The 27,756-nt window shown below is 28.4% G+C and overlaps 1 protein-coding gene across 2 annotated transcripts in view; it reads left to right on the top strand.

Annotated features, from left to right (window-relative positions):
- LOC107436844 (cGMP-inhibited 3',5'-cyclic phosphodiesterase 3A) overlaps positions 1-27,756 on the top strand; it is a 605,033-nt gene that overhangs the window by 553,792 nt on the left and 23,485 nt on the right. For both annotated transcript variants that reach the window (XM_087165512.1, XM_016048661.4), the window contains exons 9-12: positions 6,890-7,068; positions 18,937-19,140; positions 23,715-23,876; positions 25,422-25,605. In XM_087165512.1, coding sequence (XP_087021638.1) covers positions 6,890-7,068; positions 18,937-19,140; positions 23,715-23,876; positions 25,422-25,605 — 729 coding nt within the window. The remainder of the gene's footprint in view (positions 1-6,889; positions 7,069-18,936; positions 19,141-23,714; positions 23,877-25,421; positions 25,606-27,756) is intronic.

The raw sequence follows: 27,756 nt of genomic DNA, 5'->3' as shown, positions 1-27,756 counted from the left end.
CAAAATATTTTTTTCTGTGTACTATTATCTTTAATTTGGTATTAAAATTAACATTAATTAATATGCTTTATAAATAAACTCATCATGAAAATGTAAAAAAAAAGATTTTTTATACTATTTTATTAAAATTTTAAGTCTTATGTTTCATACGGAATTTTGTGTTCCCGGTATCTTAATATAGAATGACAACATAATAAATTGATAAAACTTAATTTCAGATTTATACTAAGCTTTGACCAATGGAACTACTTTGGTTCTATGAAAAAAAAGTATAAAAACTCATGAACTCTAATATTAATCTTGAAAAATTATTTTTCGCACTTATTTAATAAAAAAAAATTTTTTAAGAAATAGTTAATTAACTTCTACAGAAATTCGAAGAATTTCGTAAAATATTGTTTATTTTTCATACCAATGAAAAATTGTTGGTGTAAATTTATCAAACTCATGCATTTATGATATTTTAAATATTGCAAGCACAATCTAGCTTATTTTTTTCATTTCAAGCTTAAATTTTTTTTCCACCAAAGAGAAAAAGAAGTTGTTTAATATTAAAAGCGAAGTTTATCGAAGTATTTGATTTAAAAAATCAGTTGTCATTTTAATAAGACAATATATTTAATTATTCTTGTATTTTTCTTTAATAACACAAAATATATTTAATTTTTCTTTAATTTTTCTTGTGCTTGCTCTTGATTAGAGAATGTTTTTGTACTGTATGTATTTTCTAATTCATTGAAACATACTTTTGTATTTATTGCAGCTTAATTAAAAAATCATAACATAATATTTTATTTTTAAATATTTTTTAATTCACTGTTCTCTTAAACCAACTTTTCTGTTGAACAGCGTTGTAAAGAAAAACTTGTCATTTAATGTACAAATTTTAAAGTGGACGTTTATCAACTTTTTCGTATAACTTTATCAGTAACAAGCTTATGAGATAGATTTAATTAAATATGAAGAAACACTAGTGAAGGAAGTTGTAATGTTATAATAATGTAAATTAAAACTTCCTGATTCTAATTCTACAAATTATTAAAAATACTCAGATTTTTCATTTTTATTTATATTTAAGTGCCAATCAATCAAATCAATTAAGCATACAAACAAGAGTTCAAATTTAAAAACTAATTTACTTTCTTATCAAGAAGCTACACAAAATCCATAATTTTTTAAAAGAAATTGATTTCCTGTCAGAAGTCACAAATCTTTACTTTTTTACTCTAATGCTTAATGATAACTCCTTTGCTCTCAATTACTTCTTTTTTCTGAAACTCTGAGAAACTTAAATTGGCACACGGAATGTCAATGATATTTCTGGTAAAAAAAAACATCATTATGGTAAATAAATTTAAAATATATGATATTTAAATCATTCATTAGGCAATTTTTCCATTCATATGGTAACAGTTTTCTGGAAATTCTGATATTTAAAATTATAGCTATTATTACCATACTTTTAGAAAAAAAATTCCTGAACTGAAAGGAAATCTTATAGAATAAATGGTTTTCAGGCCACGCTCCAAGGTATCATAATAAAATTACCAAATTTAATCACATTTACCATATTTATCACAGATTATGAAAAGATATTTTATTTTCAATTTTATCAAAATCATTGCTAAAGGTAAAAATTAAACGTTTTAGTGTTCCCATGGTGACTGAAAAACGGTAATTTTTACCATATTCTGGTTGTTTTGACCATACACTTTGTTACGGTGTATTAAATACGGTGATATGATCTCAGATCTCGGGGTTTCAATCATAACAAACGCCTTTTAACATAATATATATTTAATAACAAGAAGGATGATGATAATGGTTCAGTGTCATGGAGGAAACTGATTAGAAACAACATTTACAGAAGTGCTCAAAAATCAGAGACTTAAATCCGTTCATTTCTGACAAAGAGATTCTACTTGTGGGTGGAAGACTACAGCACTCCAATTTGAACTATTATAAAAAACATCCTATACTATTACCATCAAAAACTAAATTTACAGAACTGGACCCTACACTCTGGTATTTCAGACACATTAACACAGGTACGAGAGAAATTCTGGATTTCGAAAGGTCGGCAATTTATTAAGTCAATAATTGGAAGATGCGTCTTATGTAAAAGATTCAATGTTCGATCAGGAAGAGAAATTATGGCTCCTCTTCCTAAAGACAGAATAGAACAGTCACCTCCATTTTCAGTTACAGGCCTGGATTTTGCTGGACCCTTATTTGTGAAAGACTCTGACAGTTTTACATCATGCTATGCACCTGTGCAGTTACACGAGCGATACACCTGGAAATTGTTTCCAGTTTAACAACTGAAGCATTTTTACCTGCTTTTCGTCGCTTCATATCCAGAAGAGGACTTTGTTCTGTTATTTATTCAGACAATGCTCAAACGTTCAAACGAGCAGAGTTTGAATTGAAAAAAATGTGGACTATTTTGAGCAGTTCTGAAGTGAGTGAGTTTTATTCCTCAAGGGGAATAAGGCGGAAATTCATCGTTGAAAGAGCACCCTGGTGGGGTGGATTCTACGAGCGAATGGTTCGTTCAATGAAAATCATTCTTCGGAAATTACTGAGGAAAAAATCTTTGACTAGTGAAGAACTCGAAACAGTTCTATGTGAAATAGAAGCTATGATTAACTCGAGGCCTATTACTTACGTGACTACAGATTCTCCAGATACTTTTCCTCTAACGCCATCCCACATGCTACTTGGAAGACGATTAATAAGTTTACCGTCAGTCAAGTTATCCGGTATTGACTGCATGATTGACAAAAAAATGATTTTACATTACTGCGCAGAGCGCCATCTATTGAGTTTTAGAAATTATAATTAATATGGAGAAATATTATTAACACGGTGCAGCTGTACTCTGAGAAGAAAATTTAATTAAATTTAATGCCAATATGCTAACATGTATGAATCTTGCCCATTAGAAAGCGATTAAAATGCTTTAAAATAAATCCTTGAAGTCAACCCAGAGAAATTATTCTTAACCATAAATTTAATATGCATTAAATAAGAAAAAATTGCATTTCATCTGTACAGAAAACGAAAATTTATTACAAATCTAGCTTTGAAATAACTAAGCAGCAGGAGTTGAGCTAAAGAAAATGGAATTTTCAATATAAATCTTCCTGGGAAAAAAATAGAATATTATACAGAAGAAACAAAAGTTTCCATTATTTCTTTCTTCAGAATAAGATAAAATAAATAAAAATATAAATGTTCACCGAAAGAAAAAACATCATATAAGTTTTTTATATTTCTTGAAATTTATCTTTTAACATGGAGTTACTTATTGATACAACCTTTGGATTTATTTCGGTACTTCTTTTCTCTGCTTTTTACTTTTTGATATAAAAAAAGAGAGAGAACACATTACTTTTTTTTTCAGAAAGGTCAATATAGAAAAGTTTTTACCTCTGTTTGCTTTATTTTAGAAAACTCGTGTATGATACATGGATGTATTGAACTTTATTTGTCGCCATAAGACGTAAAAATGATGCCTTTCCTATTACAGTGGGGTCTTCTTTTCAAGAAAAGCTATTTTTAGCGTCTTGACGTCACTTTGTAACATTACCTTATTGTGTGACGTCAATTTGAATATTCTTTGCTATGGAGAAATTAAAATAAATTTAAATTGATACAAGTTGATAAACTTAAACTGAAAAAGTGAATAAAATATTTTTGTAGAAAGAAAGTTTTGCTTAGTTTGAGGTGATGCTGAAATAAATTCATTGCATGACTTTATATTAAGTCATAATTGAATTAACAAGACAGTTATTTTTGTATATAACACCCTGCATTTTCATATATACTTTACTTCCTAATTATATATATATATATATATATATATATATATATACAGTGGTGACCAAAAGTGTGGACACTTTTTGAAAGTTTCATGTTTTTCAACTTTGTGTGCTTGTAGAATACATTAATTTTCACTTACATGTAAACGCTTGGATATCAAATTGAAGGTAATTTAATGTAGAATTTAATAATAAATACAGTATTACAATACCTGTATTACAAAAAAGGTTATGCAACAAATAGTCAGATCTATCTTAGATTTGCATTTTTTAAAGTGATACTTACACAATCAATACTTAGTAGGATAACCCTTATTTTTTAAGACAGCTTCACAGCGTCTTTTCATCGAGTGAACGAGTGTTTGGAGTTCATCTTTCGTAATCACATGGTGCCAAGAATCAATTATAGCTTCAGTAAGTTGTCTTTTATTGGATGGACGTTTTTTTCGTACAAGAATTTTCAAACGTCGCCACAAATTTTCAATTGGATTGAAATCAGGGCTGTTTCCTGGATATGGTAATATATCTATACCTTTATTTTGAAACCATGCATTTGCATACTTTTGCTGTGTGGCATGGAGCTGAATCGAGCTGAAAAATAAATGGTGCACTGTTGGAGAAGAGATCCCTGATTGAAGTTATCCATTTTGGTTTCAGGGCAGTTTCGACGTATTTTTTGGCATTCAGGATGCCATCAATCACTTGAATTCGGCCCAAACCATCTGCAGACATACATTCCCAAAACATGACATTTGTTGGATTTTTTGTAGTTGCTTCAATGCAATCAGGATGAAGTGCTTCACCTACTCTACGTCTCACGTATTTTCTACCATCACTTCCAAAGAGCGATATTTTACTCTCATCACTCCATATTACTTGCTTTCATTAATTTTCTGACCATTTAATGTGTTCTTTTGCCAACTTAACTCGTTTTTTGCGTTGCTTTTGATTTAAATATGGTTTTTTCCTTGGAATTCCAGCTTGTAGTCTAAATCCTGATAACCTTCTTCTTATTGTTCTTGAACTTACAGCAATACCAGCTGCATTCATTTCACATCTAATGGCATCTGATGACATTTTTCTGTCTTGAAGGCCTAGCCATTTGTTTTTTCTATCGGTAGTAGCACTTCTGCATTTTCTTCGGCCTGATTTGGCATCCTGAATGCCAAAAAATACATCGAAACTATCCTGAAACCAAAATTGATACCTTCCATCAGGGATCTCTTCCCTCAACAACGCACCATTCATTTTTCAGCAGGATTCAGCTCCATGCCACACAGCAAAAGTATTCAAAGCATGCTTTCAAAATAAAGCCATAGATATATTACCATGGCCAAGAAACAGTCCTGATCTCAATCCAATTGAAAATTTGTGGCGACGTTTGAAAATTCTTGTACGAAAAAAACGTCCATCCAGTAAAAGACAACTAAGTGAAGCTGTAATTGATTCTTGGCACCATGTGATTATGAAAGATGAACTCCAAACACTCGTTCACTCAATGAAAAGACGCTGTGAAGCTGTCTTAAAAAATAAGGTTTGTCCTACTAAGTATTGATTGTGTAAGTATCACTTTAAAAAAATGCAAATCCAAGATAGATCTTACTATTAGTTGCATAACTTTTTTCGTAATGCAGATATTGTAATACTGTATTTATTATTAAATTTTACATTAAATTACCTTCAATTTGATATCTAAACGTTTACATGTAAGTGAAAAGTAATATATTCCACAAGCACACAAAGTTGAAAAACACGAAACTTTCAAAAAGTGTCCACACTTTTGGCCACTATATATATATATATATATATATATATATATATATATATATATATATATATATATATATATATATATATATATATATATATATATATATATATATATATATATATATATATATAATAAAGTGTAATATGTTTTAAAACTATATTGGCCCAGCCTTATAAAAATATCTGGCAATTTAACTTTCCGAGAAATTATATCTAAAGGTAGATAATAATCAGGTAGATTATCAATTCAACTATGAAGTTGAATCACCTTTCGACTTATACGATGTTCAAAATCATAAAATAATTTTCGAAAAGTGAGAGCAAATATAGAAAACAATAGTAAAATAATTTGAAAAAAAATAAAGTTACCTTGCAGTAAATAAGACTGCATGGTGAAAACTAGAATTTGAATTGACAGTTTTGATCCGTTTATGATTAAGGTGAAAAACAGAGAAAAATTGTTTTATGAAAAACAGCTTTAAGCAGTCAAATTCTCTGTAAAAAAGGGGAATTTTTTCTAGGGCACGGGTAACGATTTAAAGCAGTTTTTTAAAGGGGTTTTTTTCAGTAAAAATATTGTTTTCTTCAGAAATTACAGTTATTTTTTACAGTGTATATGTTACCGTTTAAATTTATAATTCAATTATTTCATGGAATAGCTAGGTATTTCATAGAATAGCTAGGTATTTCATAGAATAGCTAGGTATTTCATAAAATAGCTAGATATTTCATGAAATTACGGGACAATTGAGTAAAAGAATACAATAGATGAAAAATTTTATACTTTACCTAGTTATTCTTTCAACTAATTATGAAATGACTAGTTACTTTCTATGAATTTATTGATGATAAACCGCTGAAGTGAAAAATAAACACTTTCAAAGTTATTTTAGAAATTAATTATCATAAATAGTTAAAATAGTTCTAAAATACATTTTGTATGTATTGCGGATTATTAATTGAAATATATATGCATGAAAATATTTGTAAATAATCCAAAATGTAAACCGCTAAACACCGTCGAAATTCTATGTCTAAAAGCAACGGATGCAATGATGCATACACACGTTGCTACAAAGCTGCTACAGGCGGTTCAAAACTGACTAAAAGCAGCGAGAACAGGTTAAAATAACTTTCGAGTACCAGATTTTCAGAAGGTATTCTATAGAATACTTAGTTAAATCTTAGAATTCAATAATTTTATTTACTTTAACTGACAAAATACCTAGTTATTCTATGAAATAACGGATTTCACACTTTAACGGTAACATATGTATAAAATGTTTTCTTTTTAGATTCCACTAGCTCTCCTCCAGTTCATAGGCCAAGTTTTGCCGCGGATGTTACGTATGGTGTGATGGGTGCCAATTACCCAGCGCTCGAATTGATGGCTCTATACGCAGCAGCTGCTATGCACGATTATGATCATCCTGGAAGGACGAATGCATTCTTAGTTGCTACATACGCACCCCAAGTGAGTCTTTCATTCTACTTTATCTTAAATTAAATTAGTCAAATAATGCATTTCGTTGAGATAATTTAGAAAGAAAAAATACTCACTTAAAGTTCAAACATTTTAAGATGTCTAACACTGAACAAAAGCAAAAATTTAGATTTTAATGCCATTAATTTCTAACTTGATTAATAAAAAAGGACATTTTTATTATATGAAAAATATATAATAATGTTAAAAATTTTCATAAAACACGTCACGAATACAGCATACAATTTCTTTATTATTATTATTATTAATTTATGAATAATAATCATTATTATTTATTTATTTGTTTTATTGACTCCATTAATAAACGGAAGTAAAGGTTTCACATCGTTAATAAACAAACTAAATGTCTTCATACTTGTATAATTTTTGAATTTTTTAAAATTTTTTAATTGAATAACTTCAAGAATTAAAATTAAAATTTTATCCATTTTGCTTAGTATTACTTTTAATTATGTTTAGTCGTATCACGTAGAAACAATAGCAAAAAATTCTCGTAATGAACTTTTTAGATTTTTTTATATGAATTGTTCCAATTTTATAAATTAAATTAAGATAATTGTAAGAGCTATTAGATTTTAGATTTTGTTCAAAACATCGTTCAATGAAATGTATGTAAAAAAGAATCAAAATTGTAAACTTAGCTTTTTTGTCACCACTACTTGGAAATAATTCAAAGGCTTATGTGATATGCCCCTTTGTTATTCGGTTGAGCCTTTTAAAAACCGAAAATTAACCGAAAATGTGCCAATCTTAGTTAGTAGTTCTCTACCGTTTTTTAAAATATTCCATAGAATCCGGAGCAGTTGGCATCTTTGTCCTTGCACTCTGAAACTAAAATTCTAATTTGAAATTTTTTCAGAAACTATTTGTATCTACTAAAAAAGAGAGGTTTAAAATCTAATTATTGCTGAAGTTCTTTCCTGTAGTTATCAATAAATTGACAAGAACATTAAGCAAAATTTTAGGAATTATTATGCACTAAGCTCAAAAATATTTTAGTTAGCCGGAACTTTATAAACGTGCCCTTTTTGAATTTTCATTCACGACTCATAAATGACTCGACTGATTCGGTTAATTTTTTGTATTTTTCATTTGTTCACGATACGAAAATTTTTATTATTTACAGTTATTACAACTATTATAATAGCTTTAGATATGAAAAAGTGCGCAAATTAAAATAGTGGTGAGAATTGGGCCAATGTCACTCAAATTTATTCCCCCCTTACCTTTTTTGTAGTACCTTAATATAGTGCCAGATTCACCGATCTGTTATGTGTAAGTTAAGCCGATTATCAATTGTAAGATTACCTAAGGTACTGATTATTTGCAGTGGACAAAGAAAAAAGTTGACTACTAAAAGTTGACTACTAAAATTTGATGTAGTGATCAGAATTTTATACACTAGGGCACAATCTAAATCTTTCGAAGACCTAATTTTAACTATGACAATTAATTAGTGCAGACGATATCTTAAGTTGGGAAATCAGACGCAAAAACCTTACTTCCTCTAAGCATGGATTGAAGGATGGATTTGGATTCTTTACGGTGAACTAGGATATTTTACCTGCAAAATATATTGGGTAGCTACAATGTAGAAAGTACTTCCGAATACTTTTGGCAAGAGAGGGGTCGAAAGTTAGGGTCCCTTAATGTTACTTTCGCCATTTTCAGGAAATCGTATCTTTTAGTATCTATATCTCTTCAAATTTTGGATTTCGTTATTTAAAATTACACAGATCAAATGTATGTAAAAGTCAGTATACCTTACAATTTTATTTTTCTTATACTATTAATGAACTTAATAGTCGAAAATTATATTTAGCTATGAAAAAAATTTTTACATAGAATTATTCTTTGAATAAACGAGTCTTATAATCATCTTCAAAACTTTTTGGTTTTAATTACTTCCGGATACATGGATTAGATTGGTTACAAATACGTGAAAATCCTATCATCAAATCAAGACTATTAAAATGTTTGTTTTTAAATCTTTTTGCGCTCTGGACATTAAATTTAGCAAGTTTAATTTTGACTGTAATGGAACAATCAATGCTTAATGTTCCAAATAATTTTTATACAATTGATATCAAAAAATATAAATTCACTGAAAAAGATTTAAAAACTATACATAATATAATAAACACTTAAATTCGTGTAGACTAAAACTTTAATTCTTAATAAAGCAAAAATAATGCCTAAAACATTTTTAAAAAATGTGAAATCTGCTTTTTAAGTCATAGTTGTATAAATAAGATTGTAATTTAATTGTATAATACTTGTATAATAATGTTATATACATTAAGACCACGTTTCATTTCTTGTGATACTCTTCTAGAATTAGTTTTATCTTAAGATTTCATCTAAAAATGGCTTCAATTTCAACCCATCTGCAGCCTTAAAATATATTTTTTTAATGGCGGGCACTTGGGGATTGTCCCATTGGCCACAGGAATGCCAGAACTGCTACTCTTTTCTCATTACCCAGGGCGCACCTGGAGCAGCGTCGCCCGCGTCACACAACCACAACCCGTTTATAGGGCGGGTCACATTCACACAAAGGAGAAAGGACATAGAACACAGAGAGAGAAAAAAAAATATCCATGCCCTGAGCAGGATTCGAACCCGCGGCCAATGGCTCCGCAGTTAGACACGCTAACCACTCTGCCACCTGGTCGGCACCCCTTAAATTATACCCTCTTTAATATTTCATGCTCTTCCAAGAATTTCAATTTCTCAACTTGTTTTTTTTTGCTGTTGTTGCTTGAAATGACTCATAAGTAATTGTAAAAGTATTTCCACTAGCATTTAGTCACAGTAAAGTTTTTTACATCTATCACAGCTTATTTGAGAGTATTTATTTTTAAAATTTAATCACAATGTCTTAAATGCAACTTTTACATCAAATGCTAGAGCAAAAGTCCAATTTCACCACAAAAATTTTTTAAAAAAATGCGATTTGTATGAACTTCCATAATTTTTCTTTTCCATTTCCAATTTCCATGGAACTCACTCAAAGAGTATAAATATAGACTATAAGAGATACGTTGTTCATTCCTATGAACCTCCGCCATACTATGTCTATAGAATATCATATTCCGTTATTCGAATTCTTGCATTCGGATGAGCATCCTTACCCAGAATTCCTCTGGAAATGAGGGATGGCGAGAGGCAGATGAAATTGGACAGACTTAGTTATTACAGGTATGTGCTTTGGGATTTCTTTCAATGCCTCCCACGATAGAAAATGTGATTTTAAAAAGAAGGTTATGAAATTCAAAGTGCGGAACTTTCACTGCTGTTTATTTTACTTTTCGGAATTCTATTCATGTCGCTTTTAGAGCATTTTTTCCTTGTGTTAACATAGTATATATTGATTCCAGACGAATTACATTGAATTCCACAAACGTGAAGTTCAGTTTTCCAGCAAGTAATTTTTTTTTCCCCTTCGGCTATATTTAATTTTTCTTTTATATAAGCATTACATCATACAATTTCCTGTCTATAATTTGAAGTTTTGGGAATTTTCTTTGCAATCCACCTCCACATTCTTTTTTGATTTTAGAGAAAATATTTTTGTTGCTATTAATTTTCTTAAAGGGTAAATTTGATTTTGTCGTTAGACTTATATAATTAGATATATATATATAAATATATATATATATATATATAAAAACTTTTGGTTTACCAAAATTTTTTTTGGGAGGGATGTAATAAAAAAATTATAAATACTTTTGTATTAATAAAAGAATTAAGACTCTTTCGGTTTCATAAAATGTCTTTTTTAAAGAGTAAGCGTAGAGATATTCTATTTTGGGAATTCAAGGCTGAAAACATACCATTGAATAATAATTAGATTTATATTTCAAAGGAGGAGTTATTTTTAGAATCTTGTTCCTCTTTCACTTCCATATTAGGAAGCATTAAATGATTTTCCATAATGCGTAGAGTTACAAAGGTATGTACGACTGGAACCTAATTACACCAATCTCTGTAGTATTTAATGCGAGACAGAAGGTTTTCGCATGTCTCTTGCTGAATAACGTGTTCCAATAAACATCTGCCGGAACCACCCATAGTTTCGTCCACACCCCCTCCTTTGCGGAGTGGGGATGTGAACTGTTTGTTATAACCACCAGCATAACTTTAAATAAACAATTTTATAACGTATTATGGCTTTTGACTGCATTTCTAAAGATGAATACACCAATGATAACAGGGATGTATCCCTGTTATTATATATATATATATATATATATATATATATATATATATATATATATATATATATATATATATATATATATATACGTACGCATATTATGGCATTAAAATGAACGTACGCGTCCGGTACGCGTAAGTTCATTTTAATTCGCTCCTCACTATGTAGATTTCCTTTCGTGTACTGTTCTCTGATCTCTTAACATTTTATTTTCTCTTTTTTGCTTGATATATTTGTTTGTTTCTTTGTATATATTTTTTACTTAATGTGTTCTAATTTCGTTTCAATTTTTTTGAGTGCTCCTCACACTATTGTATTGATATATTTTGCTTTAGCTATATTTATACAATATTAGATAGCACTCTTTTTTGCGGATATAATCGTGTGGTCTGATGAAGAGATTATATCTTTTCTTTGGTCTGTTTTCTGGATTTTAAACTTTTTTTTAGGTATCAAAAAATATTTTTTTTTAAAGACTTCTGAAAAATATTTTTTATAATTTTTTCTCAATATTTTAGCTTATTTTATGAGTTCTATATACTTGCAGCTTATGCGCAGTTAATAAAACTTATTAATTTTCTTCGTTTTTCTCTTTGTTTTTATTGTGCTATATATATAGATAGATAAGTAGATAGATAGATAGATAGATAGATAGATATCACAATAAGAAAAATGAAGAAGTTTTATTTATTGCTCTTAAGCTGCAAGTTTATAGAATTTCTAAAATAAGTTCAAAATGTAGACGAAACATGGGGGAAATTACATAGTAATTAATGAAAAGAGAGGAAGAAAATTATAAAAATCAAATAAAACTTTCAAAACAATTTAATAAAAAACCGGGGGAAAAAAAGATATAATATCTTCATCAGCTTACACTATTGTATCCATAAAAAGGAATGCTTTCTAATCTTGTGTAAATTTAGCCAAAGCAAAATAAATCAATAATATATATATATATATATATATATATATATATATATATATATATATATATATATATATATATATATATATATATATATATACACAAATTAACATGAAAAACATGAATAAAATAAAAATAAAAAACTAAATGGGAGAGAAACAAGAATGGTAAAAGCAAATAGTCGTTGTCAAGACACATCTAATTGCCATAAATAATGCGATATTTCTGAATAAAGAATAATTATCCTAAGATAAAAATTATTCTTTATATGTGTCGATATCGCAAAAAACCTATTGTTGTAAAAAATCATGAAATAAAAGAAAAATGTAAAAGGAAATCAAACTTACCGGCGTGAATTAAAACGCGGTTTAGGTTTAAAAGTACAATAATAAAACAGTTAACAAAAATCGCGAAGAGGTAAAATATTGCTTATAGCTTGAATCGAATATAATAAAATTAAAAAAACATTTGATCGAAGAAGAAGAAAAGAAATGTTTAGGTAAAATATTAGTGCTGCCATCTATGAGAAACAATTAGTAAAAAGGTAATAAAATTGAAATAATAATAAAAATGTTTAACGGATTGAATAAATTAGCAGTCTTAAAAAAAAAAAAAAAAAAAAATCATTAATAGGGAAATTAATTTAAAAGTCAGTCTGTCAGGATAGAAAGCCGTTTATAGACTTATCCTTCATTCATAAAATCTAACATAATTTTACAGAATACACATATCCATCTTTCATAGGGTGACTTATTTAAAAATCAGAGCCTGCATACAGGAATAGAAAACCGTTTATAGGTTTTATTCTTCATTCATACAACCTTACATAATTTTAAAGTATACACGTATCACCTGCATTCATTTGGGGTGGTTCTTTACGAACCAGAGCCCATTCCACTTATACAAAAATAAAAATAATTAAATAAATAAATAAATAAACTGTTTATTATACTGGACAATTAAAATTAAATTAATTTTAAGAGGCTACAAATATTAAAAAGTAACTAAAAAATATTTAACTAATCCAGTATAAAATGTCATACATCCAAACTATTCCGTCCAGTGGCTTTAGGAATAGCTTATCATAGTTAGTTCCTACCTTGAAAAAATCAGAGCTTATTCTTAAAACAGAAAAATTAAATAAAAATTAAAAATTAATGTACCAAGTTTTTTAAGATTTTTTTAAAATAGAAATTAAGAAATGAACTAGGAAAATGGCTATTAATTAAATCGTTTTTATATATATCAGTATCTAATAAAAACTCGTTATAGTTAGAATTATTCCTGTAAAATCTATGAATTTGATTGGCAATAATATTAGAAAAAACCTTATTGGCTAAGTTAGAGTTGAAATCTATGCATTTTTTAACTGGAAATTTAAATTCATTTCTTTTGTCAAAAAGTTTGAATGTGATATTTTTATCTGCATTAATATTAAGAGTCAAATCTAAAAAATTTGCTGAAGAATTACTATTATTTGTTTTATTAAGAATTAATTCATTTGGATAAATATGTTTTGCTAGAATATCGAAATCATTAAAATTAATAACTAATAGATCATCAATGAATCTGAGAAAGAGAGAATCAATTGGAAGATTAACATGTGATTTTACAAATCTATATTCTTGTAGGAAAAGAAAAATATTGCAGATGTTACTACTGAAATTATTTCCCATGGGAATACCATTAATTTGTTGAAAAAGGTGGTCATTGAAAAGAATATAATTGTTGTTAAGGTTAATATGTACTAGAAAGTTCCAGTTATCTTCATTAATAATATCACTGAGATTAAATATGCTATGAATTTGAAGAAGGTCATCATGAATTTTATTAGTTGGAAGGGAAGTATAGAGGTTTTCGAAATCAAAACAGTGAATTGAATCTACATTTTTTAAAGTTTTTAGTGTATTTAAAACCTGAATGCTATTTTTAATATTCCAATTTAAATAGTTATTATTTTTAGTAAGTTTATTAATTTTGTTATAAACTTTTTTAAGAATGTTCTCAAAGTAAATACCATACCGATTTTTTTCATGTTACTATTAACGCCACTTGCAATAAACCTGAATTTGGTTGGAGTCTTATGGAATTTTGGATTGGCAAAAAGAAAAGGAAAATTATTAATATTATTTGGTTTAATTTTAAGTCTTTTATAGATAGCATTAATTTTATTAATAATAATATCACTGTTGGTGTTAAGTTTTTTGTAGGTAATATTGCTATTAAGTTCATTGGAAAGAAGTTGCTTGTAAAAAAATTTTCAAATAATTGCAAAAGTATTACTAGCTTTATCAACAGTGGTTATACAAAATTTATTTTGAATATTTTTAATATCTTGTCTTAAAACAGAGTTAAAAATTAAATCCTTTTGAAAAACTAATTTGTCCCTTTTAATATTGATTTTAAAATCTTTAATGATATTCTCTCTCCATTCAAAGAAACCTTCAATTGGGAAATTATGTTTGTAAGATAATTTTAAAATAAAATCATCGAGATTTTTAATAAAAATGGAAATAACTTTGTTTTTTGAAGTTGGAAAAGATGGTCTAAATTTTGAACCTAAAGACATAAATTTTTTAATATTATCGTTGTCAATAATATCTAAATCCCCTGTAATAACGTGTTTATGGAGGTTATCAAATAAAGGAGTATCTTTAAAATCATCACAATTACATACATAGTTGAAATTATCTGTAGCTATATTCCTATAATTACAGATTAAATTTTTTAGACTCTTAGTGTATCTGAAAGTTGGTTTGCAATTAAGTTGGATAGGAAGAAGGTTTTTATTTTTACCTATAATGGCATTTATGTTAAGATTATTAAAAATTTTATTGGTAAAATCTAAAACAAAATAATCTGGTTTGGGTAAATCCTTGTGCTTATAATTATTCTTAAACCTATATCTAGCTAGATCTTCAACTAAGTTTAAAAAATTAGAAAAATATTGATTTGAATTAATTTTTACTTGATCTAACTTTAAAAAATTTAAAAGTTTGCTGTGAAAATTAAGTTTAACCCCTAGAATTTTAGTTTTAATAGATTTAATAGCATTGGGTTCATCATAACAATTAATGCAATCATTAACAAAATCTTTTAAGTTATATTTAATTTTATTTTTATTTTTACTGTTACCTCTTTTTCCTCTATTATTATTATTGTAATTTTTAAAAAGTTTGAAAATATTATAAATACACTCATTATTATCAAAAGATTTAAAATTGAAGTTAGTATTTATACCGTAAGGAAAAATAGATTCATTGATAATCATATATTTATTTTCAGCCTCAAGACGTTTTTTAGGGTTTTTTACGAAATCCAGAACCTCTATTGAAATATTTTTAAACCCGTGTTCAGAAAAATGTTTAATTTCAAGGCTATTGTTATTATTACAGTTAAACTTATTTGTTAAAGACCTATGTAAATTAATTCTTTTGTGAAGGGGTTGGGAGGTTTGTCCAATATATATAACATCACAAATTAAACATTTAATTTTATAAATACAGTTGGTAGCCTTTCAAAGAGGGGAATTTAAAGAAGAATTAGCACTGACGAGCGATTTGCAGGTTAATCATCGATTATCCTTACATTTAAAATTATCATTGGAATTATTAGCAATTTGATTAAACTGAAGCAGGGTGCTAACCTGAATCAGCAGGGGACCAAAAAATTATATAAAAAAATATACAAAATTTGGAAGAAAAATATCTCTTTAACAAATAACCGCGTGCATAAGCAACAGGGGAAATTTTGTATCTAGGAGAAAGAAGCATAAAAACATAAATATATATATATATTTATGTTTTTATATATGTTTTTATATGTTTATATATATATATATATATATATATATATATATATATATATATATATATATATATATATATATATATATATATATATATATATATAAATACAAGAAAACACTAAGAAAGTTAAGAAAAACAATAAGTAACATTTATTGCGCTTAAGCTGCAAGTAAACAGCACTCATTAGATAAGTTCAAAATGAAGAATAAAACAAAGAAAAATTATAGACATATGAAAAAAAGGGGGTGGGAAATAATAAGTAAAAAAAAAAAACAACAAACAATATTTTATTAAAAAAAAAAAAAAAAAGTGAATTGTTAATTAAAAAACCGGAAAAAAAGCCGGAAAAAAAAAGATATAATCTTTTCATCAGCCCACACGATTATATCCGCAAAACAGAGTGCTTTCTGATATTGTATCAATAAAGCCAAAGCAAAATATATTAATACAATAGTGTGAGGAGCACTCAAAAAAAATTTTTTTTATAAAATAACTACATAAAAATAGATCATAAAAAGTAAATATAACATGTAAAAACAGATAATAAAATAAAATAAAAATAAAAAACATTAAAAAGGGGGGACTATAAAGCGAGTAGCAAAATCATAACAACTTACATGGACAGTTATTTTTCAAGAATGATTTAAAAATGTTTTCGCAGAAAGATTGCCAGAATACAAAATATGAAAACAAAAGATGAAAACAAAAGCGCAAATTGAGTGTAACAAAAGGGTTCTAAAGTGTCGTTCTTACTGCACTGCTGAAGTGATTTGTTATTCTGAGTTTTGATTTGTTAGTTGCCAAGGATGGGCCCGAAATGGATGTGCACAAGGTAATATTATACTGGATAATTTTAAAAATTGATCATAAATAGTTTTAGAAGATAGATGTTTATTTAAGAAAAAATATAAAATAGAAAAGAGAAACATAAATTGCCTGCTTTGCAAATAATTTTAGCCGCGGATTTGCACGATATGGATTAGTACATAGAAAAATTATTTAAATTATCAAAGAAAAAATTTTAATAGATAATTTTTAACACGGATTTGCCCGAAATGGATTTGCACATGGAAAAATTAACAAAGAAAAAATTTTAGCACATAATTTTAACCACGGATTTGCCCGAAATGGATTTGCACATGGAATTGTATACATCAATAAAGAAATTTTTAGCAAACAATTTATCCACGGATTTGCCCGAAATGGATTTGCACATGGAAAAACTGTATAGATTAACAAGGGAAATTATTTAGCAAAGGAATTTTTAGTAAATAATTCTAACCACGGATTTGCCCGAAATGGATTTGCACATGGAAAGATTAACAAAGAAAAAATTTTTTAGTACATAATATTCTTTCAAATCCATTTCGGGCAAATCCGTGGCTATAATTATGTACTAAAAAATTTTTTCTTTGTTAATCTTTCCATGTGCAAATCCATTTCGGGCAAATCCGTGGTTAGAATTATTTACTAAAAATTCCTTTGCTAAATAATTTCCCTTGTTAATCTATACAGTTTTTCCATGTGCAAATCCATTTCGGGCAAATCCGTGGATAAATTGTTTGCTAAAAATTTCTTTATTAATGTATACAATTCCATGTGCAAATCCATTTCGGGCAAATCCGTGGTTAAAATTATGTGCTAAAATTTTTTCTTTGTTAATTTTTCCATGTGCAAATCCATTTCGGGCAAATCCGTGTTAAAAATTATCTATTAAAATTTTTTCTTTGATAATTTAAATAATTTTTCTATGTACTAATCCATATCGTGCAAATCCGCGGCTAAAATTATTTGCAAAGCAGGCAATTTATGTTTCTCTTTTCTATTTTATATTTTTTCTTAAATAAACATCTATCTTCTAAAACTATTTATGATCAATTTTTAAAATTATCCAGTATAATATTACGTTGTGCACATCCATTTCGGGCCCATCCTTGGTAACTAACAAATCAAAACTCAGAATAACAAATCACTTCAGCAGTGCAGTAAGAACGACACTTTAGAACCCTTTTGTTACACTCAATTTGCGCTTTTGTTTTCATATTTTGTATTCTGGCAATCTTTCTGCGAAAACATTTTTAAATCATTCTTGAAAAATAACTGTCCATGTAAGTTGTTATGATTTTGCTACTCGCTTTATAGTCCCCCCTTTTTAATGTTTTTTCTTTTTATTTTATTTTATTATCTGTTTTTACATGTTATATTTACTTTTTATGATCTATTTTTATGTAGTTATTTTATAAAAAAAAATTTTTTTGAGTGCTCCTCACACTATTGTATTAATATATTTTGCTTTGGCTTTATTGATACAATATCAGAAAGCACTCTGTTTTGCGGATATAATCGTGTGGGCTGATAAAAAGATTATATCTTTTTTTTTCCGGTTTTTTAATTAACAATTCACTTTTTTTTTTTTTTTTTTTTTAATAAAATATTGTTTGTTGTTTTTTTTTTTTTTTTACTTATTATTTCCCACCCCCTTTTTTTCATATGTCTATAATTTTTCTTTGTTTTATTCTTCATTTTGAACTTACATATATATATATATATATATTCTCTTTGAATGAAGGCCCTAAGGGACAATATTTGAGAATTAAGAAGTTTCCGAGTACATTTAGCAACTAGTAGTCAGAGAGTGGACGGCAAATTAAGACAAACGTTATGACGGAGCAACAATTAAAATGAGGGTTAAGGATTTGTAAATTTCGCTTTTTAGAAACATTTGAACGTGAAATAGAAGCAAGGCACAATCTTTATTTGCGATTCCAACTCAAAATATTTAACCCAATTTACTCATATTCATTGAAATGTCACTTAAAATTTCTTTTCCCCCTCATTTCTTCAGTTAATTTTTCCTTATTAATAAATTAATTTTTTTGTCTTAGGCAGTACTCTACAATGATCGTTCAGTTTTAGAAAATCATCATGCGGCATCGGCATGGAACTTGTTCCTTTCTAGACCCGAATACAATTTTCTCTACCACCTGGATACTGCTGAGTTCAAGAGGTTTCGTTTTTTGGTTATTGAGTGCATTCTGGCTACAGATTTAAAGAGACATTTTGATCTGGTTGCGGAATTTAACGCGAAGGTAATCTATTTAAAAAATAACTGATAGTTGAATGATACTAAAATTTATTCTGTACAACTGTCTTAACTTACGATTTCTCACAGGTTTCTTTTTTTATTTATGTTTGAAGAGCTTAGGACACTATAATATTTAACAGCAATTTTTCCTGTTTTTAAGGTATTAGTGCAATACATAAATACATTTTATTGCTTACAAGGAAATCTTTGTGTTTTTTTTTCCAAAAAAAATACATTCACATAAGCAATTAGGAAATGTGGCTTATCATTGTATTGCCCAAAATTTTTCAATCTCATTTATTATTTGATGTAGTTGTGGTTGAGATTCCTAATACCTACGTTGATGATTAGATTTTCACCGAAATTCATAAAAATAGGATATAATAGTAATAGATGAATGATTAGTTCAAAGAAAAAAATACGATTTGCTTATCGAACGAAAAATAACGATGCACATCTCAGCGATCTCTCCTTAGTTCGCTCCAGCCTACTCTAATGGTTTCTATTATAATGTTCTTTAAAATTTTGACACATAATATACCTAATTTTGATCTGATATTTAATTCAAAATATTAAAAATAAAATTTTGGTTTAGATTATTTTTAGAAAGTTACTTATACCATGATATTTATTGTATTTAGCGCTTTATAATCAAAAAATTCGAGTTAGTGCTAATTTCAGTTCTGGTAACGTAGAAAATGCCTGTTTTCAACCATTTAAAGAGAAAACGAGCGATGATGGCTCTGTAGTTAAAGTCAGTAAGGCCAAATGAAAGGAATGGTCTTTATCCTCAATGCGGATTCGAATTTACCAATATCCAGCTGATATCCAGCCAGATTCTTGAATATCAGCTTCGCTGGTATCCATGAATCCAATCATGCCAATATTTTGAAATTGAGCCACGATGGCTCTGGGAATAGAGCGTTCACCTCCCAATGAGGTGAACCGGGTTCGAATCCCAGCCATAGCTGGTCAATACGAATTCCGCATCCGGCTTGCACCGACCACAGTGCAGACGTGAAATATACCCAGAGGTAGGTGGATCATGGGTTAGTTCCATCAAAAAGTCCTCCACGGAGGCAAATTTCTCCCAATACTTGATTTAAGAGTTCCCTTGTATTCTGGATTGAGTTCAAAATTACAAGGCTGCGTAGTTGAACACTAGTAGTATTACGCCCAAAATTGAGTCGGCTGTTCAACGGCCGTTGTAAAATATTGAAAACAATGGTTCGAAATTGGGGAAAATTGACCTTGATCATTTCCACAAGGTTCACAAATGGCTGTTGAAAAATTCTTCTAGTTACAAAAAAGAAAAAAAAGAAAAAGAACGCTTAAAATTAAATAATCAGAAAATTAATGAAACTCTATGACTATTTTAAGTACAGTTGAAAACACTTAAAAATTCTAAAAATAAATTAGCATCTTTTTGTTTAATCGGAAAAGAAATCTTTTTTAACATATAGCACTTGTGAAACTTTAAAAACACCCTTTTGTGTATTGCCGTTAATCTTTATTAAATGCCAATTACTCTTTATTCTAAGAACTCAAATAATTCCAGCAGCTATCTTTTAATAAAAATAACGCAATAATTAGAAAACTTGCAGATATTCTGTATTAAGTCATTTATTTATTAAATGGAAATCTCATAAGGTAAATTCAACTATTTATTTAGGATTATCATTTATTTGCTAATGATAGTTCTACACCACTTGTTTTACACTTGCAATTTGTTTAGTACTCATTTAATATAAGATTTCGGAGATATATTTATTCTATCTATCAAGAAAAAGAAGATTACGAAAATTATCTTTCCCAGATTGCGTGGGAGTAGGTTTCACTATCTGATGTACCCGTCGTTTCTTTATTATTGATTTAACATTTCGAGATCACCATTCTGTTGTTCATTCATTGAAGAATAATGAATGAGTTTCTGAACATTTCGTACTTGGAAAAAATTTCTACTCTCGTAAGATCTTTATTTCTGAAAGAAACACGCTTTTATTTAGCATTCTATAATACAAAAATTCAAGGTAAAAAATCCTCTGCTTTAAGCTAAGAAAGAACAGAATATGCTTACTTATAAATTTTTAATTTGTAGTGAAAATAACCTACGCACTGCAGAAAAAAAACTGTAAGATAAAAAGTATAGTAGCTGTACTGCACTTCGCATTATTGATATGCCTTTGAATTAAACATCCCACGCGATCAACATAGTTTATTCATGCAGAACAAATGTAGTAAAAATAAAACAAATTTCATCACTCTGTAATTATCTCTCTGAAATATGATCCATGTTAATTACTTTGAATTAAAGTAACAAAAAAACAGACCTTTCTAATTACTTCAGGTAAAACGATTTTATTAAATTTCAATAAAGGAGACTTAAAACTCTCTGTCAAAGTAAATTTGCAATAATACCAAAACAATGCTTTCATCTTTGCGTATTAATTAAAAAGCACGAGACTTACAAAATTAATTTCTTGTTGCTGCTGTCTGAGAAGAACTTGGGTCGCTTTAAAGTTTCTTGTGTTGATTTATTGGCATTTATGAAATGAAATAACAAAATTAAAATATTCTAGAAGAACGGTTTTAAATCTCGCTCTCTACTTTTGAAACTGTTCTATAATAAAAACGAATACTAGCTATCTTTAAATTATTCATTAAAATATACAAAATTAGGAATCACAGAATAGATACAAAATAAAACACCAAAAAATAACACTAGTAAGAATAAAGAATACATATCATTTAAGAGACATGAGATTGGAGAATATCTACGGAAGCTGAAAACAGACTGACTATAAATCAATTTTGTTGTCACTATCTGACATTTGGTAAAAATAATTATGTTACAAAAGGTTATTAGTCTTGCAGTATAAATTATGTAGGAAATAACCTATAAAGCGCAAATAAAAAATTTGAAAAGAATGAAAGCTGTTTCGATACTATAAACAAGTATCATCAGTGCCAGAAACAAATCTAAAACATTTCTCTTAACTCGGTACTGATGATGGTATCTTATTATAACACTCACATTACTCTACAGAAATGTTTTAAATTAAATCTATCAATAAAATACCATTCTAATTTATATGTGTTTACGTCCTTCCTAATCCAATTAATCTCAGTTGAAACAGTTTGTTTACCAACAATTCTATAAAAATTTATTTATTTGGTAAAAATAACTTTGCAAAGGTTATTAGTCTTGGAATGTTTATGCAGGAAATAACCTTTAAAATTTTAATAAAAATTTGAAAAGAATGATAGCTGTTTCGATGCTATAAACTATTATCATCAGTGCCAGAAAGAAACCTAAAACATTTCTCTTCATTCGGCACTGATGATGGTATCATAATATAACATTCATGTTACTCTACAGAAATGTTTTAAATTAAATTTATTAATAGAATACCATTTTATTTTATATGTAATTGCGTCCTTTCAAATCCAGTTAATCTCGATAGAAACAGTTTGTTTACCAACAATTTTATAAAAATGTATTTATTTGGTTAAAATAATTCTGTTACAAAAGGTTAGCAGTCATCAAATAAAAATTATGTAGGAAATAACCTATGAAACGCAAATGAAAAATTTGAAAAGGCCGAAATCTGTTTCGGTACTGTAAACAAGTAACATCAGTGCCGGAAACAATTCTAAAACCTGCCTCTTCATTTGTCACTGATGATGGTATCTTATTATAACATTCATATTTCTCTACAGAAGTATTTTAAATTAAATCTATCAATAAAATACCATTCTATTTTATAAGTGATTACGTCCTTTCTAATCCAGTTAATCTCGAGTGAAACAATTTGTTTACCAACAATTTTATAAAAAATTATTTATTTGGTTAAAATAATTCTGTTACAAAAGGTTATTAGTCTTGAAGTATAAATTATGTGTGAAATAAACTACTTACCTCAAATAAAAAATTTTAAAAGACCGAAAGCTGTTTCGATACTATAAACGATTATCATCAGTGCCAGAAACAAATCTAAAACATTTCTCTTCATTTGGCACTGATGATGGTATCTGATTATTGCATTCATATTACTCTACAGAAATGTTTTAAATTAAATCTATCAATAGAATACCATTCTATTTTATACGTAATTGCGTCCTTTCTAATTCAGTTAATCTCGATTGAAACAGTTTGTTTAACAATAATTTTATAAAAATGTATTTATTTGGTAAAAATAATTTTGTTACAAAAGGATATTAGTCTTGAAGTAAAAATCATTTAGGAAATAATCTATGAAACGCAAATAAAAAATTTGAAAGGACCAAAATCTGTTTCGGTACTGTAAACAAGCATCATCAATGCCAGAAACAATTCTAAAACCTTTTTCTTCATTCGGCACTGATGATGATATCTTATTATAACATCCATATTTCTCTACAGAAGTGTTTTAAATTAAATCTATCAATAAAATACCATTTTATTTTATAAGTGATTACGTCCTTTCTAATCCAGTTAATCTCGATTTAAGCAGTTTGTTTATCAACAATTATCTTGTAAGAAGTTCCGATGCATTATCAGCTAAGATGCATAACTGAGTAAACCGCATTTCATTTCAGGCTAATGATGTCGAGGCACCGGGTATCGACTGGCTCTCAGAGGCCGATAGACTGTTAGCCATGGAAATGTGCATCAAACTGGCCGATATCAACGGCCCCTGTAAACGACACGATATTCACGTTCAGTGGACGCACAGGATAGCCGAGGAATTTTATGAACAAGTAAGCATTCGATAGCCGCTTATTAGAATATTCCCTAATGATCGGTGCAATTATGGCCTGAGGTAAGCGCTTGCTATCTTGACTAATTAAAAGCTACGTTTTAGATTCAGAATCTGAGGATAAACGCAAAAGATTTTATGTTCTACTGTAACAATTCATACTTTATGACCCAAATTTATGTATTTGCCATTAATATTTAGATAAAATGCAACATTTATAATATAAATCTATACATATAATAAAATTAGGAATTGTGTGTGTCTGCATATACAAATTACAAAGCTCAGTTTTCGGTTTTTAAATTAGATTTTTAATTTAGATACATTTAAAACATGACTTTTTCGCATTGTTTTAAATTAAATTATTGAACGTTCAGTTTTGTCAATTATTTTTAAAATAATGCCAGTGATGTTTACTTAGCTTTTAACTACAATAAAAAAAAAATTTTACTGAGCTGTCTGTAATACTTAATTACTTTAATTCGTTATGCCGGATTATGTGAATGATCAACAGTCCGCCTACGCTATTGCGATCCAACACCAAATTAGTATTTCTAAGAATGTGTGAAATTACGTACTTATAGCTCATTTTCAAACGTTCATGCTAAAATGACAATCTTCTTTCTTCCGTCAGTTGTGACTAGCGAATCGATGTATAAGCTTTCATCGGCATGGCATTATTTGAAATAGAAATTAGCTACCGTGATTTGAAAACAAAGTTGTTTTTGTAACTATCTTTGTAAACCCGTCAGTGTGTTGTTATTTTCCTAGAGCTCATTGCTTAGTATGTTGATCTTTGGCATTAGTCACTTAAAAATTGTTTATAATAACGCTAAATTTGTTGCAAGACTTTCTTAACTTAATGTTACTTCAATTTAAAAGCATCATTAAGGAGCTTGAAGTCTCAATTTTGGATCATGTGTTCTTTACGAAATCAATTAAAAGACTAAAGAAAAAAAAAGAATTGGCAGTAAGTACTTTAACACATTTTTGCCAAGAAAGAAGCATCAAAATTGGATCGTGTGTTCCTTATCAGATGTAAAGAAAAATTAAAAAGTTTATTTTCCATATTTTGCTATTATCGGGATAGTTAGCCTAATTGACCGTGAAACTAAACAACACATTTTTACGAAGATAAAAGTCTCAAATTTAGTCCATACGTTCTTTATAAGATAGCAAGAAAAAATGGATTTATTTAAATACAAGTAATTATAATTATCCGAGAAATTAGCCAAATAGACAGTTCTGCTAACACCACGCTTTTACCAAGACAGACGTAAAGTGCTGAATAATAGTAGCCTCTGGAGACTAATTATTTTCCTATTCCCTAATTCTTTTTATACAACAGCAATATAATACACGTATTGTTAAAAAAAATTTCCTTCTCTAAAACCATCTTTAACAACGGCTGATTTGATCGAAATTTGCATTGTTTTAGTGCTCTATATTTTAGTAACAACTGCTTAATTATCAACACTCAATCTTTTTATTCGAATCATTAAAAATTAGTGTGGTTTTTAAAATATGTTCCATGATATTTCCAAAGGGTGATGAAGAAGCAGAGTTGGGTCTGCAGGTGTCTCCTTACATGGACAGGAAAAATCCTCAATTAGCAAAATTGCAAGAGTCTTTCATTACTCATTTGGTTGCCCCTCTCTGTAATGCCTATGGTGAAGCTGGCCTTCTACCAGGGGTTTGGGAAGATGATTCTGAGAGCACAGATGACAATGGTAAGTTGAGAGCTGAGGGAAATTACTCATTTCCTTTCGGCTTTTTTTTTCCTTTCTAAAATTAACTAGTTGTATTTTTAATTTTAAAAAAACTTAACTGTAGCTTAACTTTAACTAACAAATTTAACTGTTATATATTTAAAAAATATTCCACTCATTGAAACCCCTCACTCAGCGATAGAGACATTCCCCAGCTTCCCTTGACCGGAGGAGTTTAATTTCCTGGGATGAGGGTTGGGTACATGGTCGAATTGCACCTTCTTCAAGATTGACTATCTCATAGAAAGATTTTGACCCCTTGTAATCATCTTTCTTCCTCCTAAATAGATTATTCTAAATCAATCATCAATCCAATGCAATTATTTAATTACTTTTACCCTTTGACGCAGATTTGACACCGGTGTCCCTTTTATCTATATTTTTTTTCTGGCGCTCTAATTACGAGCAAATATAAATTATAAAAAATAGGTTAATAGTTTTTTTAATTTAAAAAAATAGGCAAATGGTTACTAATATATATATATATATATATATATTGAAGCTCTAATTACAAGCAAAAACATATTATAAAAAAAACTAATAGTTTTTTTTTATTTATTAAAAATAGCCTAATAAATACTTAAATAATCTGTTAAATTATAGGAATCATATTTATACTAAAATATAAAATAGTTCTTTTATGAATCCTGTTCAAAATTTCTCATTAATTGGTTTTGTAAACTAAAAAAATAAAAATGACGAATAACTATTTCTTTTAGATCAAACTAACTACAAATAAGTGCAAATTTAAAAAATTATTGTGAGGAAATGAGCCGAGTTTTGAAGATTTTACCTTTAATGCAGAAAAAGACACCGTTGTTACATACTGTATTTCATAACTATCAATTATTATAAAGCTAAATGTAATATTTTTCACATTTTTTTACCTAAATTAATACAAAATAATGAAAAAAGGGGGAAATAAATTTAATCAAAATTTTGCATGGAAGGGTTAACACTTGCTCGCAGGGATTGAAGAAGTTAACCTGACTCAGTGAAGTATAAAGTCTCTCTAAGATCTTTCTGAGTAACTTTTTATCTTCATCAATTAAAAGTGATTGGTTGTAGTAAGTACTAGTCAGTAGCAGATGATAATGTGAAACCGCATTTACTTCATGATAGATACTAGACCACCAAGAGGGTGACAGAACAGAGCGATAAAAGTTGGCAAATTTATAAGGAGTTAGTGAGAAAGAAACCCAATCTCTCACAGTATTTTTATAGTATTTTACTTGGCTAATACTCGATCCCGCTCGTATCAAGGGGACAGAAAATTAAAATGAGGCCTAAAGGTCCCCAGACCGTTTCAGAACGTATGCACAAGGACTGGACGGTTGGAGAGTGTGGTGCGAAGACCAGATATTTATTGCCACCATTTGCTCTCCAAAAAGTTTAGTAATTAATTAATTTTAAAAAAATCTCTCTTGGGATAATAATTTAACTTTCTCGAATAAAAAGATAAAGTAAGCAATTATTACGTAGCGATAAAGTAAGCAATTATTACGTAACGATAAAGTAAGCAATTATCTCGGTCATTTTTATAAGCAGTCAAGAAACAGCTGAAGTCAAAAATCCTCAAACAGAACAGCAGAAATAACTCAGCATTGCTTAAAGAGAAATGTACCACCAAAACAACGCATGGTTAATCTAATTGTAATTCGCCCAAGTTTTTAATAACTTTAATTTATTTTTTTCCACTGAAAGTAATGTAAATTCAAAGATTAAATTTTCTATTTATTTCCCGAATTTTCGAATAAAATCGTTTACATCCTGGAGACCCAACACATTTCTTTGTCCCTCATAATAAGCTATATTTATTCAGTTCTTTAATCTCACAGAGGAAAGCGAAATGCTGAATGCAGAACTCCTGTCTCCATTTATATGTAAATGTGAGCAAAAATACACAAAAGCCCTAACATTATTTTCCGTTTATTACTTATAACTTGGGTAAAAACAATTTTTATTCATAACTATCTTTTTTTTCCTTCCTTTTTAGTTATTCCTATTTTCCGTTCAGATGGAAATATTTTAATTACTTCAGAAAAACTCCGTTTATTTTGTTTTGAAACGCCTTTAATGTTTTATTGTAATATTTTAATGTTCATTTTAGAA

The sequence above is a fragment of the Parasteatoda tepidariorum genome, chromosome 6 (assembly GCF_982258835.1).
Source record: "Parasteatoda tepidariorum strain Cologne lab strain chromosome 6, Ptep-v5.0, whole genome shotgun sequence".
Taxonomy (NCBI): Eukaryota; Metazoa; Arthropoda; class Arachnida; order Araneae; family Theridiidae; genus Parasteatoda; species Parasteatoda tepidariorum.
The sequence above is the reverse complement of the archived record's forward strand: the minus strand, read 5'-3'. Positions and strand labels throughout refer to the sequence as shown.